We start from the raw sequence: 16,542 nt of genomic DNA, 5'->3' as shown, positions 1-16,542 counted from the left end.
AGATTTCCGCAAAACTAAAACATCGCTTTATGTCTCATTGCCGCAGCGGTGGTGGCGGGTTGCGTTTAAACTCGTGCAGAAGAAAATCGTCTTGAACCGGAAGCTCTGTTTATTGAATATTTTGAACATTTTAGAAATAAAATAAAAATTATTGCATGTAGTGAATCTTTTTTTTTATTTATTATAGATATTACATGGTTAAGACTTGAGGTTTAACATTGTTTTATAGGGTTAAGAGTATAGATTTAAGGGTTGGTACTTGGTAGGTGTGTGTTTACAGGGTTTGAAGGATTGAAAGGTATATGTTTGTGGGGTTTGGAGATTAATTGGTAGGGGTACGTTTGTAAGGTTATAGATTAACTGAATTTTTATCCAAACTTGAAATATCCTCCCTCCCCCCTCCGACACTTTCCTTTCCCAATCCCGAAAACATGTTTATTATTTGTTTGACATGAACATCCCATATTTGTTTTTGTTGCTTCTGAAGCTGAACTTATAAACGGTAAACTGCAAGTCACGATGACAATTTAACAAAATATGATGCAACTTCGCTAACACAACATCAGCACCAAGGAACGGCCAATATTTAACCTGATGTAGAAAGATTTTTCACCAGCATAGGCTTCAACAACGTGCCACATGGACAGCAACGAACATTAAACACTAAACCTATAACCAAAATGAAATGAATTAATCTAGACGAATAAATGTCACATTACGTTATTTACCAGAGTTAAAGCCCTCAGCTGGCTCCTGGCTGCATCAAATCCATGTGTACGTTGGGCAGCAACAAAGAAGCTCATACTTTTACCAGACTGATAATCCTATTTATAAAAAAAACTAACTCAATTACTATCAACTATCAAGGAAACTATGTTTTAAATTACAAAAAAAAAAAATGAAAGAAGTCAAAGTAAACTATGCAAACACAATCCTTCAGAATAAAAGTTGCAAAAGAACCTACAGCTAGCAAGCATTTACAAGGTAGGCAACTGAAAATTCTACAATAAATAAGTTAAGAGATAGTCACCGACTAACTAAGTCTGTAGTCTCACAGTTAGAAAGTTGAACATATTTACCTGAATAGTTCTCGAGTGCTTCTTACAAAACGTACAGCCGGTACAGGAAAAAGAGGAATTTATCCTTGGCATGGTTGTCCAATTTCAAAGAGCTCAATTTCACCTACATGAGGGAAGAGGAGTTACTTGTAACAGGAAATCAAATGCGTTTTTTTCTTCTTCTTTTCAGACCTGGAGTGTTACAATTCTGGCTTGGGCATCACTCAATGAGGGGAAAGAATTTAGGTAATTACTAGTTGTGATTGTGATGGGTGTCAATCTTTTCGTTGATATCCAACTCTTACAGCACTCTGTGCAGAACTCTACAAACAAATAATGGTTAAAGGTTTATTAAAATATCTATTATACTGCAGGGTTCTCACTTTTCAATGCTTGGCAATGTCTCTCAATAGTGGGTGGTGTCAAGTGAAGAAAGTTGGGGATCTTCATCAACTCTGCATTGGCAAATTTACTGGGTGGTGTTGCCCCCAGAACAACCCAGCCCTGATGCAAGGGCAGCAGGACACTAGCTGGATGGAAAGACCTGGCAACTGGCCTGACTGAATGCTAGTCTTGATCAAAAGCGCGTTATGTTGGAACATGAACTGCTGCTCTCTTGTATTCTTTACGTCCGTAAGATCTCATATTCAAAGACTTGTTGGGACTCAGATCCATCGAACGGAATTCGTCATCTCCTTATAAATTAAAACAGAAAGCAGTTTACAGCACATGCCATTCACGTGTAAATAATCTATTGATACTAAGCGCCATTTTAAAAAGATGTTTTAGAATTTCTTCGTTATCGTTATCATGTAATAAATAATGTTTGCTTAGTGTTATACTGTTATTACATATTACGCCGGATTGGCAGAAAAGGGTTTAGTTTAAATCAAATGATAAGCACATCAAATGGTAACCGTTTAAAGTGCTGCTTACTTTTTGTGTTTGTATTTTATGAGACGAATGAAGAATTCCTTTATTCCCATAAGAGACGGAGTCAGTTCCGCCGCCGTTGACTGACAACGTGTTATGTCGCTAGGAGTTTGCTAACGTCTGCGAGAGTAAAAATGGGCACACACAAATCATAATAAAATTCAAAATTGTATGGATTACAATAAAGCCTTCCTATATTTTACCTTTCAACGTAAAGAGCCGTAGTCAGGATGTGAGATTGTCCAATCAGGGATCCATCACAAAGGTAATGGTCTAGGGTTAAAACAACCTGATAGGAAGAAAAAATATAGGAGGAAATTTACCAGCGACTGCCGAGATTCCATCGACGATTGAAATAGTCCGCTGATCAGCTTCTCAAAACCGAAATCAACATTTTATCATAACACATTACAATACACTCGACGTAACGATTTAAAAGACCTCTAGCTTTTAACATGGCATCTGTTGGCTCACATTTTTCAACGCATAATTATAAAAAGGCTTACCACTGCTACGTTGAAATAAATTTGAACGTGAATTGGAATGCACGAACTCAATGAGGACAAACACGTTGAGAGCCTTTGAAGTTAAAAATAACATACACAAATTATTTAAACGGCAAAGTCTATGGTCTATAATGACAATTCACAAAAACAAAAAAAAGTTAAAGATATTTAAATTTCTATTACCGATAAAGTGAAGCGCATCGTGGTCGACGTATATTGCTGAATGCTGAGCGGGATGAGATGTCACGTAATAGCAATGGCGCTCAACTAATGATCACGATAATAAAACGACCAATTTTTCTATTATACATTTTCTCACAGTTCTGACTATAAAATGGTGTAACATTTTTTAAATTGTCAACACTCTGCGTGTCGTTTCGGGATTATTGAACCATTAATTGAAAAACTGTGGATGGACAATTAATGAAAAGTTCTCTGTAAACATGCGACGAAAATTGTCCTTCTTTTGAAACTGATAGTACACTGAAAATGTTGATTCATTTCCGTCCATTTCTTTTCATTATGACTTTGCCTATCCACTTCCGTACTTATTTTAAAATCACTCGCTAAATTAAATGCCTAGTAATAATCTGTTGACAATTTTATTATTGACAATATCTTCTAAAAGGTCCTATAACCCCATGTCTGTCCGTCTGATATAATCATGCACGTCTAACTCTTACCCACCCGTCTACTAATACTAATGCACTGTAACATTTAAAAGAAAACAATATTATCACCGTACGCCGCTGTACTCGAGTAATTACTACTTCTGTAATAGACCGGAATAAGAGATGGCGAACCCTGAATCGAAAACGATTAGGCCTACGACGAATATTTTACAAAGGGGGAAGGGATAAATCACACGAATAATGTCAATGCAATTACGGCAGGGTACTCTTACCATCACTAAAGCTGGCCGTGGACGCACCATCGCCGTCAATCAGACTTTCTCCGGTGGCCATGGAGCCATTTTTACTTGTGGCCATGCCGTTGGCTACAATGGCTTCGGCTGGACAAATTCACCAACTGCCTGACGCTTAACTCAGAAGTGCGACTCTAGGTGCTCCCTAACAGACGAAGAGCAGAAAACAAACCAAAAATTAAAAAAAAAAAATTCACGACAATTTCAAATATAAAAAAAACAATATGATAAATTGATCTTTTACCGATTGCCGGAACGCTGTCCATCAGATTGACTTGGACAACGATCACTTTTGGTACGACATTGGAAAATTTTGACGATTCTCCATCTCGTCAATGTTGAAGAAAGAAACCTTAATAAATAATCACGCAATTTGGAATGTTATGGCTGATTTATCTTATTATACTAAAATAAGTAAAATTAGAATTTTGATGTAAAAAAATATTTTAAGCTTTTTTTATATGCTAATTTTAAGTTTGGAAGTGAGCTAGACTCACAGATAGACTTTAAATCAACTCAAAATAAAAAAATAAAAATAAAACCTTAATCATTCCACATCCGGTCTTGATGTAGTCCTAAAGGAGAAACCATGCCCAACAACTCAAATGTTGTCACTCGACTCTCAGTGGTCACACTAATGCTTGCAGACATGCAAATGTCATCACATCAGTGTCTGATCTGCCTGATCATCTGAGCCTGGTTTCATTGCTTGTTGATTGTCATTCAGTTGGAGGATAGATAAGTCTGAGACGATGTCCAGCCCTACAAAAAATAGCTTTAGCACTGCAGTAAGGTATATTAAAGAAAGGAATGACGATCAATACAGTAAAATAGTGTTACCAGTTGAGATTGAATAAAACTGAAGGATGAAGCATTCCCTGTCAAGTTGGTCATGTTCAATGTCCTTTTTTGAAATATTTGCACACACGGTGATGTGAACATGTGATGCATTCTATATTTCATTTCGTAGAACTTTAGATAAAAGAAAATTAGTAATAATTATGTTCAACAAATTTTAGAAATCAGTGGATAAGCATAAATAAACCGATTCTGTCACAGTAATTGGAAATTCAAGGCAATTGTTGCACAGTTTTAAAAAAAATGTGCACCGACAAAATGTAATTCTTAACAATAAAATGACTTTTTTTCTGCGTCCTCTCTATTCACATAGTCTAAATATCAAATACTTCATAAAACCACAGACTAAGAGGGTAAAGACTACGAACGGCTATAAACCCCTTGAAGCGATGCGCGTCCTATGCCGTATGGTGGCGCGTCGAGCACACTCTACCAAAGCCATTATTTTTCCTTTTTCCCTACTAATATGAGTCTTCACACACCGTAAATTTGTAAGTGAACCATTAACATTTCAATAGTGAATTTTTGTGTAAATATAGCTTAGATATCCCCCATTTTGTGTGAATTTTTTCAAATTTCTATGTGATCTCTAGACACAATCTATAAATTCCTTTATTAAACCCCTTTTTTGCCCATTTTCAGGCCCAGGAAACAGCGTTTCAAGATTTTCTGAAATGGGCCTGAAAATCGTGAAACGCTGTTTCTTGGGCCTGAAAATGGGCAAAAAGGGGGTTTAATAAAGGAATTTATAGATTGTGTCTAGAGATCACATAGAAATTTGAAAAAATTCACACAACATGGGGGATATCTAAGCTTTATTTACACAAAAATTCACTATTGAAATGTTAATGGTTCACTTACAAATTTACGGTGTGTGAAGACTCATATCAGTAGGGAAAAAGGAAAAATAATGGCTTTGGTAGAGTGTGCTCGACGCGCCACCATACGGCATAGGACGAGCATCGCTTCAAGCATTCCTCTTAGCCCTATCCCCGATCGTAGTCTTTACCCTCTTAGTCTGTGATAAAACAGTCATAATAAGAAGATCAAAGCAGTGATTAATAAAATACCAAGAACAACATTCCCAGGTCGATCCAAGTACATCCTCACCTCACCAAAAGCCACGCGGAGCGCAGAGTTTCGCTCCTTCTTCCGACTGACAATAAGGCGCGAACGGAATAGTTTCATTAAATGCGATGCAACATTGCCAGATTTCTTTTATAACTCGTGTGAGTCGATAAAATTAACAAACGAAAACGAAACGAACTTAATTTCTCACAACCACAACAAAGAAAAAAAGGTAAATTATAAATACATTAGCAAATAATAAAAAAAATAATGAACAGATCCATTCCTTCTGTTGTTCAGTCTCACAGTTAAAGCGATTAAATTAAAGTAGTAGGATCAGAGCCATTATCTGCCGGGTGATCCTACCAGAATGGCTCTGGTAGGATCACCCGTTGAAAACGATGCAAATATTTTTAACATCACTTAGAAAAAAGAGAAATTTAGTTTAATGTCCAAATTACTTCAACGGACATTAAAGCGAACTTACCGAGTTATTGCAAATCATGTCCTAATTGAATAAACGTAGTGTAAGATTTTTTAGCTTATTATTTAAATTTACAATTACATCCATTAAGAAGGTGTGGAATGAAGTTCAATTGTAAAATGAAACAGAGTAACAGACACATTGAATTCCGTACACAACCTACCTTTCCACTTTCCAGCATCAAACGAAACACCAGTTTAGCGAATACCTTCATCAGTCCAGCACCAACAGAGCCCAGTCGAACTGTCAAAGTTGGATCAGCTGAGAACGACGCCAATATTTCTAACATCAGCTTGAAGGAAGAGAAATCTAGTTTGACCAAATTAAACAGACATTTAAGCGAACTTACAACAAATTAATGAAAATCATGTCCTAAATAACATACAAAAACAAAATAAGATTTGTTTAGCTTATCGGAATGAGTGTAGCCATCCCCTGAATTTAAACCTATAAAAATTTGTGGAATAAAGTATGAAAACATAGATGTTATTGAATTTCTTTAATATTTCTTGAGTACCACAGATAAAAAGAATTTTGACAAAAACAATATTTTTTTTTAAAGCATATAAACATAAAGAAAAGGTGTTCGAACAGGAAAAGAAACTTTTAAAAGAAATTTTGGATCGCATTTTTGCCCGCCCATCTCACTGCGATCACCTCTAATCTTCAACAGTTATTTTTACCGAATTCCAATGCTTCTCTTGAGCCATGGTTCTCATACGCTCAAGGTTCACATTTCCACAGTCTTTTAAAGAAATTTCGTCCAAAGGATTTGCTTCGTTCAGAAAAAAATCGATTCCTTTCTGGCTCACATTAGAACAACCGTGAAACTTTAACTTTGTCAAATACTTGAAACTATTTCTAGCGCAAACTTCCTCAATGATCTCGTCATCAAGAGTAAAACACTTTTCTATGGAAACTGCTGTAAGAGCAGGGGAAGACAAAAGCAATAGCAACAATTTGCGTGAAATAGGGAATCGAAAATAATAAGAAGACAGAGAGATGTCTTCCAGCATCTTTAACGGAAATACTTCCTTTGGGGAACGAAGAGAAGAGTGGACGCCATAATCTAACACCGGTTCGGGTATAGTATATAGATAGAAGTGCATAGCAAGTAGCAAACGGCGAATATTCGGGCAGCATTGGATGATGAGATAGACTTCTTCACTCGTTACTTCCACCGATAAATATAATTCTTCAATTGTAAGGCCACGAGCTTGTAGAAGAGGAATTACTCCGCCAGGAATAGAGATGATCGACGGTAGGAAGGATATCCGAATTCCAAGATTTTTTATTTGTTTAAGTTTTCGAAAACCTGAAATAAAATTGCGTTTAGTTTCTCGACACATACGAACACCATCATTTCAGAATTTTTCTCACCTAATAACTCCTCATCGGTAAATCCTTCGTCGTTTACATGTATGAAAACATCAACAAGCGACGGACACATGTCAACCATCAATGAAACGCTGCCTTTCTTATAGGAGACTTCGTCTGGCTTAGTCCACATAAGCCACTTGGTCAAAGAATATTTTTTTGATTCTCTGGTTTCTTTACGAATTCTTCGAAAAGCTTTCAGATCAGACTCATTGTCGCAATTTAATTCTTTCAACTCTGGTAAATGTTCGATAGCATATCGAATTCCGGAATGAGTCACTTCCGTTCCATTAACTGATAATTTCTGAAGGGAACTTTGACCGTTGCAGAACACTTTAACTACGGTATCGGTCACACCAGGGCAGTAATTAACTATCAACTCCCTAGGGGAAAAAATACAAAGTGTTATATACAGTAAATTTACTTCATTAAAGTAGAGTACATCCTACCTTATTTTTGGTTGATTGGTTGATCCAAGATTGAGCATGCTTATTGCACCATAAAATGTGAAAGATAAATCAAGAATCTGCAAGTGTTCAAAACGCTGCAAAATAGAAGTAAAAGTCTCTTCTAATTTGGAATTTCTTTTATCATTGCAATAAGCAATACAGCAGCCATCATGAATCTTCAGTGTAGTGAGTTGCTGTTATTGCAAAGAGTTACACATAAATTTACTACAATAATAATGCTGAATTGCTGAATTACCAAACATCTGACCGATGCCAAACGAACGATGCGAAAATTTCTGTTGGCATCATATCCAGTGCCCAGATAATCTTGTGATAAATCCAGAACTTTCGTGTGTGGGCTTTTGAAAAGTAGATCAAACATGTCCTCTGTTATCGAGTAGTCTTTCAAGAGACATTCAGTCATGTACTCCAGACAATGCGAAGCTGTGTGTAGTCAAAATGGCATAATCAAATAAAAGCACACAATTATTCCAAAGAAAAGACACTCACGCAGAAGGTAAAAGAGGCTGGAAACGTGCTCCGAACTACGCAATGCCGTCCATTTCTCCATGTTATCGACGATACTGTCCATACACAATTCTGCCAGAGATTTGTGGTACCATTTTGGCTGAGGCATGTTGAAGATAACGGTTAGAGAACACAGTGAAGGACTTCAGTGAAAACCAAGACACATACAAAACGATCATCAACGATCACACTAGAGATTTTTCTAAATGTTTCTCTCCGCCCCTGATCTCTAACAGAGTGACAGTATGGCGTCCATAAAGGATTAAAGATTTAAAGGCGCGAAATTGCATTGAAGGCGAGATGCACCATTGCCAGATTTCTTTTATAACTAGCGTGAGTCGATAAAATTAGAAAAAAAACGAACTAAATCAGAGTAATAGACAGTACGACATTCTCCCACTAGATGCCTGATTAAGAATAATGATTGCAGCTAAATGGTACCAAATTTGTAAAGTAATTTGTAAAAATATATATCAATTGAGTAGAGTTGAGTGACATTGACACACAGAAATGAATAATTTAGTTGAGAAGAGGTGATGAGTTGAACATAAATGATGATTTTATAGAAGTTCATATGAGAACTTGAGAGTTCCAAGAATGGAAACTATTGATAATAAACCTTATTCGGTTTCGCAAAAAGGCACCGCAAGCGCAAAGCTTATGCAAAAGGCAATGGGAGCGAATTTCCATAGGGGTGGGGATACCAAGATATGATGGTTATGATGACTTGGAAATGCTTTCTCAGTTTAGTGACTGAATAGCACACTAGTCGATTAAAACAACATTTATTTCATAATTCCTCCCGATCTAAAGCCGAAGCATCCATTTTCCTCCCTATCTCAGGAAGCATAATGTACACAAGTGTGCACAAGTACACGTGTATTTCATGAACCAACACGGTCTCCGCGTACGTAACAATCCCATAAATCCGGCAGTCTGTCAAGGCGCACTATCAACACGCTCGTTCGCGATATCGTAACCCTTCAGTCGTCTTTGATTAGATATTACGGGGTCATTCGATATGAAGTGCCTTTTATCCTTGTATAAATAATTACAAGGTGGTATTTACTTTAAAAAGAAAAAATGACAACAACAAAAAACTGGCTGAATTCGTCTATAATTACACCGTATAGCTTCAGTCAATGGCGACCATCTTCTTTTAGCATGTCAATGGCGACTATTTTTTAGAACAGCGAGTCCGTTTTGCATGTTTACATTTACCTTTTCGGGACGCTACTCTATTACCTGAAAGTCTGAACTATAATCCCAAATAAGACCGTGTAGTTATGCGTATAGTAACTGAGCACTCGGGGTTCGATTGATAAAACATAGGGTGTAGTAAGTAATTCTAAATAGCATGATTTTCCAAGATTTTTTAATATTATTCTCTAGCAGGCATTGGGTTTCTTTCAATTTCAATCACTAAACTGCCGACATCAGGAATAATAATAGTCTTTTCTTTTTGTTTTTTTTGCTTTTCATGGGTTTCAGAATAATGATAAGAGGACAGAAAAGAATTGAATAACGACTAAAAATAATACTATACGCAGTTTGAGAATAGAAAGTGAAATAAACACACACACACAGGAGTCACAATCATGCACATATGACTTTATTCGGCTGTTACATTAAGTCTCCCTTCCCTCAAACGACACAGGATTCGATGCTTTTAATTTTAATTATTTTGTTAACTCGTTCTTCTTTTCACAAAAAAAAGTTTTTTTTTTCCACGAAAAACAACGAAGCTGATCTGCTGATGACGTCGCCCTTCCCCTCGTTCCTACTCGATTCCCCTCAAATCAAAAAAGAAAACAAACAAAACAGAATTGGAGACATCATAATAAATCTGTTAAATCAATGAAAAAGAATCTCGTCTTTGTATGTTGTATTGGTTATTTGTGATAATTAATCCATTCTTTGGCAACTGGTGGTTGTGACAAGAAGAAATTTTTGCGGTTTTTCACGGTTGGGTGTGGGTGTTGTTGATGTTGATGTTTATTCCGCGTCCGGGAAAGGACCAGCAATCATTTTCTCCAAGAAAGCTGTAAAAACCCCAAGGAAATGGTTAGAGCACCTCAATTGAAATAGAATTCGCAGACATGTAGAGAGCTCAAGCAGATAAGCGTTGAGAAAGTAATAAGCCATTTATAGTGTAATGCGAATAGCGTAAAGATGAGTTCCGGTTATCGTAATGAACCGACCAGTTCGGTCTCGTTACAAATGAAACAGTTTCTGCTGTTGAAATGACTATGAAATCTTAAAGACTAATATAGTGGAAGCGCATGCATAGTTGCGGCGGTTAGGTGAAGGAGCAGCAGACGTGAATTGAATTGCACGACTTAGAGGATGACCACAAACCTGATGGATGTGTAACTGTTTGCGTTTTTTTTGTTTTTTTGTTGAAGGGTAGGGTTGAAGAGGCGTAACACTTAAAAATCTTATTGCTGACTGTCGGGGTAGGGTCCGGCCAAAAGTCGGTTAAGAAACGCTATGGCAAAGAAGACAAAGGGTATGATCGTAACGTTTTATACGATATGTCGATGGTCGTGCAAAAATTTCTGTTCCAGCCTTCAGCGTATCGTCACTATATAACGACGAGTTGACGGCTGAGGATGTGAGGCTGTTGTGACTCTATTCTGACTTGCGGGTTGGTCATTCAACAACGAGGTTTTTGACAACCCGTTTTAAACACTCACTCATACTGTAGGTATAAGTTGTATAATCACTAATCCACGCATCAATATTGTAATAATGAAGTACTATGAAAACTCGTCAAAAATTAAATTTCAAATTTGAAATTATTTAAAAGATCTCAGGATGTATAATTGTGTGTGTAAGGTGCTCGAATGGGAATAACTCACGTTTGTAGGGGATCAAGCCATCCTCATCCTCGGGGTCGCAGCAGGCAGCCATGATGTCATCGACTTCCTTCTCTTCGAGGCGCTCGCCTAGTTGAATAGCAAACGCGATAGTCAAATATTTCCGCCAATTTCAAAATGATAAAGTTGGTTTATCCCAGGTAAATATACCCAAAGCCATGAGGATGTGTTGGAGCTCTGCGAAGACCATGGTTCCGTTGTCGGTCTTGTCGTAGAGTTTCATGCACTCAATGAAATCTTCAATGGTGCCTTGATCCTTTTCTTTCTTGATCTGGCAGAAGATGGGCAAGAATTCGTCAGCCTTGATCTTCTTCTCTCCTGTTGGATGAATGCGACACATTTTAAAAATAACGTGTAAAGTAAACAGGAAATAATAATAATAAAACAAACAAAAACATACCCTTCTTCTTTGTGCCACCCATTTTCTCGATTTGAGCCAAGGTGGGGTTTAGGTTAAGAGCTCGGAGGCAGTCTCCCAAGTAGAACATGTCCATAGTCTCATTACCCTCAAAATCGTAGATGGAGAAGGCGAATTTCCCCCCTGTTAATCAATCGAAACAATTAGACTATAGGAATTAACAATTAATAACGTCCGTGTTTCTCTAAAGCGTCGATAGGGGGGAGCGATAATATTCTAAATCGGTTGCGATCGTTGAAATTCATCACCAGTAAAGAATTTGAAAGGAGCGTTGGAATTGGCAATGGCAATATGTGGCAGCTGAAAATCGGGACGAACCCGAAAAAAGAAATAAAACTGGAACGTCACGGAGTAATAGGGTGATGGTCGTCTCACAATCGCATTTCTGGTGTAAGCAGCTAAACAGCAATAGCTCAGGAGCGTCGAGTAAGAGTTGAAGAAGAAGGCGTGTAAAAATAGATTGTGCAGACGGAATTCGGTCGACTCATCTATACGTGTATACTTCCCTTTCGCTCCCGCCACCCAACCACCACCCCGAACCACCCCCAAGTTCCTGTAGTAGTAACCTAATTCCTCCCGGCCAGTCCCTCTCCCTCGACTAAACTTAGCATCCCGTCCCAATCGGTGCCAAAGCAAACGCCAAGTCCTACACACTCCAATCCACACTGCGTATGTGTATAGGCTATAAGCACACGGAACTGTTCTCGGCACCGAATGATGATGACCATACTTGGACACGCTTCCGTTTCCCGTATGTAGGTTAGAAAACCCTTTCACTGCGAGGAGCATTTAGCACACAACTCTATTAAACTAAAAGCTCGTGTTACAATTAACCGCATTGTTTTTTTTTCTTTCTTTGCACTACTAGGTAAACAGATGAGGTTTGAAAAAGAAAACTTACTTTCAATGTCGCGAGCACTCAGATCCTGCCATCGAAGAAAGAAGGCAAAGATGATTAAAAGGCTTCGTCAAATCAAATGTGAATATGAAATTTGCTTTGGGGTTTTTTAAAAAAGTTGGGGGTAATAGTGTCTCACCATTTCTGCTGCTGGGGTTTTGTAAGGCTGAAGGAAGGAATCACAATCGAAATCCACAAAACGCGGGCACCGGAGAGACTAAGGCAATCGGGCAACATGTACCCGGCTCTTTTATACCCGCAACTAGAGGGCCTTCCAATCGATCCCGCCTCCCTCTGATCCTCCTCGTTTGCTTGTTTTTTGTTTTCCTTTTTTTCTTTTTTAAAAAATTTCTTCTTCTTTCGTGCAGCACCTCCCTTTTTCTCTTCTATTCGTCTCTAAAAGTCGCACACTTCCTTAACTGACATTGCATATTTAGGTCAATGCTAATTTCTGCTTCTCTCTCGTTCTCTATCTTTACTTGTGCTATTCGTAAGTTGGCAGTAGTAACTCATGTCCCGTTACTGTCCTATCAGGTACATTATACGCTCTGCATGTGTACGCGATTAATAATCGACTAGTTATCTGTACAATACCTCGATCGAATGACTCACACGAATGACCATGGCGATGATTTTTATTTTTAAGTCTCCCCGTGACTTTATTTTGATTTGAATTCATTGGAGCGGTTGGTTTAGAAATGTGGTCAGACGCAAAATATCGCGGACCGATCAAAAACGTTCAAAAAAGGGTAGAAAATAAACAAGGAAAAAGAAACAGAAATCGGACGCTAGACGGTAGAGAGAGAGAGAGAGGAAAAGATTGTAAGGCAAAGTTTTCGTTCGTTTTTTCTTTTCCATTTCTTTCTCTCTCGCTCTTCGCTGCGCAGGCGATTTAATTTTAGTTCCAGCTAGAGGAGTCGAATGGACAAGTTGAGCTACTGCGGAAGCTTTTTGGCAACGCCTCTGTCGGTGACGGGAGACCATATACTGGGAAACTAGGCGGCGGCGGCGGCGGCGGGTGGTGGTGGTGGAACGTCGGGGGGGAGCAGACGTAAACGGAGGTTTTTCTTGCTCAGCATACGGGACAAAGATAGGACCCACTACCGTCACGTTCTTGTGTATCTTCGACCCATGGTTGGACTTGTCCTTCTCTCCCCTGCTTGCTTCTCTCTCTCTTTCTTAGCTGCTCCAGTGTCTAGCAACAACAAAATTCTCTTCAACATCGGCGGCTATTTTAGCCCGCCTGTACGGAGCGCCGCCGAACCGGACATTCACTCGTATATGTTACGCCGGTACCCACATCGGGAACCATCAGCGCGTTGGCATGCCTTCAAATCAGCATCGGGTTGAGAAACACGAACCAACCAAATCTCCTTTGAGGTTCCGAATAAGCGAATTAACCAAATGATTTCAGACGACGAAATTATAAATTTTTCCTGGATTTCCAGGACAAAGTTCTGAGTGACTCGCGGCTCTCTAGCGTTACTACACCGATTCATTCCAAATATAACCCTACGCGGGCAGAACAATATCCAATCACAGCCACGCATCGAGCAACCGAGCGCGGACGTTGCGGGAACGGAGAGAAAAAAGTCCAATAGGTTCCACAGTCGTTTCCCTGTATGGACCGAGAAGGTGGACACGTCATGTCAAGAGAGACATTCCCAGACTATTTGAGTGTTTTCAAAGCCGATGAAACTGTGATGCTCTTTTTGAAACTCTATAAAAGCAACACACAATGTTGGGAAGTTCGGTATTTAAATCTGTATAAAGTATAGATTATGATGACATGGAGGAACAAATTAAATCCAAGGCTAGAACAATTAGAGAACACGTGGACAAATTCAGAATGGAAAAGGTGTGCGAACAAAGGCCGAGAAAATTTAGAGACAATATCTCCCAAAACGGATCGATTATTAAAGATTATCAGCTGAGAAGGTGAAATTTGTGAGGCGAGACAGAATCACAGACGAGAGAACAGTTTTCAGCATATAATCAGTTTCTCAAGGCAGATCCTCCAGGGCTTCCTTGACATGTTTCCAAGTTTGCAGACCCTGTAACATTCCAAAACGGAGGTGAGGCCAAATACAATACTTGTTACATTTATTTACGAGATATTTGTCCTTTTTCACGGGCTCACCCTTAAATAAAAGTACGATCTATTTTTCCAAGAATTAAAAAATTCGATTGAAACATACCATTTTGGACAATTTCATTTGAAGGATGACGTAATTGGCCAACGATTCCTGAAGATTTGCGTTTTTGTGCTGGTGGAAGCGCTCCACCTCATTAACGGCTTGCTTGGAAAACTGACTGTGTAATTAAAGAAAGTGCACCGTTAGATTTTTTTTCTAACGACTTAAAAGGAATTAAGTTACACAAGTAAAAATATGCCTACCTAAGCTGGGTAGACGCTGTTTGTACTAGTACTTGAGCTTCGTCAATATTACGCTCGATTGTTTCGATTTTTGCCTGGCGATCATCTGGTGTTTCCGTTGTTCCAGTCCATTTCCCCCAAAGCTTGGTGAGATAACCATCCTGTCCCAGCGATCTGCTTTTGTTGTACTGCTGCAAATTCAGGTGCGATTCGGCTTTCTCGACCTCAAGTTGAGCCATTTGGTGCCGGCTGCTAAGTCCTTGCAATGCATTACCAAAGAAAAGATATTCTTTCAGCTGATCTGCAACAATATCTTCCTCTTCCATGTGTGCGTCAATAGCTGCAGCGTAACAATCCATATAATGCCCAGCTTTCTGCAGGAGTTTGATACAAAATATTTCAAAATTCAAATCTGAAATAGCTATAAGCATTTAAATACCTGCAAACCGTCTCCCATTGTTTTCTCTAAGGCACTCCACTCACTAAAAACTCTTCCATAATTAGCATGTAGCTTGTGGATAGCAAAGAGACGATCGGCTAGACGGACGCGAAGCCTCAACAGGTTCCCCAAACTTGACTAAAAGTAGTAAACAATCAAGTTATATTACCAACGACAGGCAACTAGCTTTCACAGACACAAAACTACCTGTAGTTCTGAACTGTAGTGGCGAATTTCTTCCATATGATCATCGGGTTTTTTCAATCTCAAAGCGGTGCTGATAGATTTCAATTTGAACTCTGCTTGCTGAACATATTTCCCGCCATCTGCATTAACGTCGAGATCTGACCACTCGCGATCTGATTGAAGAAACTTGAGCAAGACTTGGTCGTGGCATAAAATGGGATGGGCGGCAACACGCAAGAGGAAGTTCTAGGTAATTGTATAATGACTCACAAATATTGTTCTTGAATAAAATTTAGATGAAATACCTCCAATCCTACTCTTCGACGATCAACAAATACAGGATCAATATTATCACTGCTTTGACTTTGGCGAGTGAATGACGCCTTTTTTTCAGGTAAAGGTGGGATAATTGCTTCAGGATACTTGTTCTCTAGTTGGAACCTCAGTAATTCGAACTCACTGTAGCGTCTCCAAACTGAACCAGTAGGGGAAAGCCCTCCTCTCCAGTTCTTATCAGTGGCCCTATTTGAAATAAAGCTTTATTAAAATACTATAAAAACAGAACAATTTTTAAATAATACTTTGTTTCAATGAGATAGACTGAATAGTATTCTTTCAAAGTTAGTGGACCATTAATGCGCTTTTCCGCTTCTACAATGCTTATATCCAAATGGTGAAGAAGCACGTCCTAGAAAGGAAATCTTATTAACATTTGCATTTAAAGTGTTGATCCACATTTGAGACAATGACAAAAAATTGGGGTAATTTTCAGTCCATCAAAGTAACACAAATACACTGAAATGAATATTTTGATATCTACCAAATGTTATAAACCTGTGAAAAACGAAAACAATGTTTCAGCTTACTTCTTTTCCGATTAGAATGTTTTCCTTTTTCCCGTTTGTTTCAGTTACCAGGTTTTTAATCTCTTTGCTATCCACTTCCTCCCAGTTATTTGAGACAATGTTAGAAGAAGACGATTGCATGACTAAATCTTTGAAATGACTTGGTGGGAATTTGAGAAGGGAACCCTTTCGTAACTCGTAGTATTCGCTGATAAGTGATTTGCAGTTCTAGTAAAAGCGTAACTCACAAAATTCTTTGAATTGAGAATTGACAGGTGTCATTATCGTGGTCATGTGCATTCAAGGGTGGGAAG

The 16,542-nt window shown here is 38.5% G+C and overlaps 4 protein-coding genes and 1 pseudogene across 5 annotated transcripts; all 5 read right to left on the bottom strand.

Annotated features, from left to right (window-relative positions):
• Positions 1 to 5,227, bottom strand: part of LOC124320441 — a 313,411-nt pseudogene extending 308,184 nt beyond the window's left edge.
• On the bottom strand, positions 488 to 3,486 carry LOC124324679 (28S ribosomal protein S35, mitochondrial-like). Its single transcript, XM_046784385.1, is given in 6 exon segments — positions 488 to 669; positions 729 to 828; positions 1,080 to 1,182; positions 1,251 to 1,381; positions 1,442 to 1,753; positions 3,402 to 3,486. Coding segments are annotated over 4 exon segments (609 nt in total). The 3' UTR covers positions 488 to 669; positions 729 to 828; positions 1,080 to 1,101.
• A 1,088-nt stretch (positions 5,228 to 6,315) lies between the features above and the next one.
• LOC124320332 lies at positions 6,316 to 8,460 on the bottom strand. The gene is made up of 5 exons (XM_046783175.1): positions 8,169 to 8,460; positions 7,915 to 8,102; positions 7,659 to 7,852; positions 7,213 to 7,592; positions 6,316 to 7,147 (listed from the first exon to the last, which is right to left on the bottom strand). The coding sequence occupies exons 1-5, from the start codon at positions 8,293 to 8,295 to the stop codon at positions 6,492 to 6,494; spliced, it is 1,545 nt and encodes a 514-aa protein (XP_046639131.1). The 5' UTR covers positions 8,296 to 8,460; the 3' UTR covers positions 6,316 to 6,491.
• A 1,316-nt stretch (positions 8,461 to 9,776) lies between these two features.
• On the bottom strand, positions 9,777 to 12,651 carry LOC124320444 (myosin light chain 1-like). 2 transcript variants are annotated; one of them, XR_006913829.1, is made up of 7 exons: positions 12,521 to 12,651; positions 12,385 to 12,409; positions 11,466 to 11,606; positions 11,216 to 11,383; positions 11,048 to 11,134; positions 10,545 to 10,674; positions 9,777 to 10,228 (listed from the first exon to the last, which is right to left on the bottom strand). XR_006913829.1 is itself a non-coding variant. In XM_046783330.1 (6 exons), the coding sequence occupies exons 1-6, from the start codon at positions 12,521 to 12,523 to the stop codon at positions 10,182 to 10,184; spliced, it is 471 nt and encodes a 156-aa protein (XP_046639286.1). In that variant the 5' UTR covers positions 12,524 to 12,651; the 3' UTR covers positions 9,777 to 10,181. The 2 variants fall into 2 exon arrangements, 1 of the variants encoding a protein (XP_046639286.1); XM_046783330.1 differs by lacking the exon at positions 10,545 to 10,674.
• A 1,479-nt stretch (positions 12,652 to 14,130) lies between these two features.
• Positions 14,131 to 16,515, bottom strand: LOC124320368 (sorting nexin-4-like). The gene is made up of 8 exons (XM_046783231.1): positions 16,250 to 16,515; positions 15,965 to 16,071; positions 15,689 to 15,905; positions 15,405 to 15,629; positions 15,198 to 15,335; positions 14,780 to 15,132; positions 14,580 to 14,694; positions 14,131 to 14,435 (listed from the first exon to the last, which is right to left on the bottom strand). The coding sequence occupies exons 1-8, from the start codon at positions 16,367 to 16,369 to the stop codon at positions 14,385 to 14,387; spliced, it is 1,326 nt and encodes a 441-aa protein (XP_046639187.1). The 5' UTR covers positions 16,370 to 16,515; the 3' UTR covers positions 14,131 to 14,384.
• Between the last annotated feature and the right edge of the window lie 27 nt (positions 16,516 to 16,542).

This window comes from Daphnia pulicaria, chromosome 1 (genome assembly GCF_021234035.1).
Source record: "Daphnia pulicaria isolate SC F1-1A chromosome 1, SC_F0-13Bv2, whole genome shotgun sequence".
NCBI classification, from domain to species: Eukaryota; Metazoa; Arthropoda; class Branchiopoda; order Diplostraca; family Daphniidae; genus Daphnia; species Daphnia pulicaria.
This window is presented reverse-complemented; position numbering and strand designations above follow the sequence as displayed.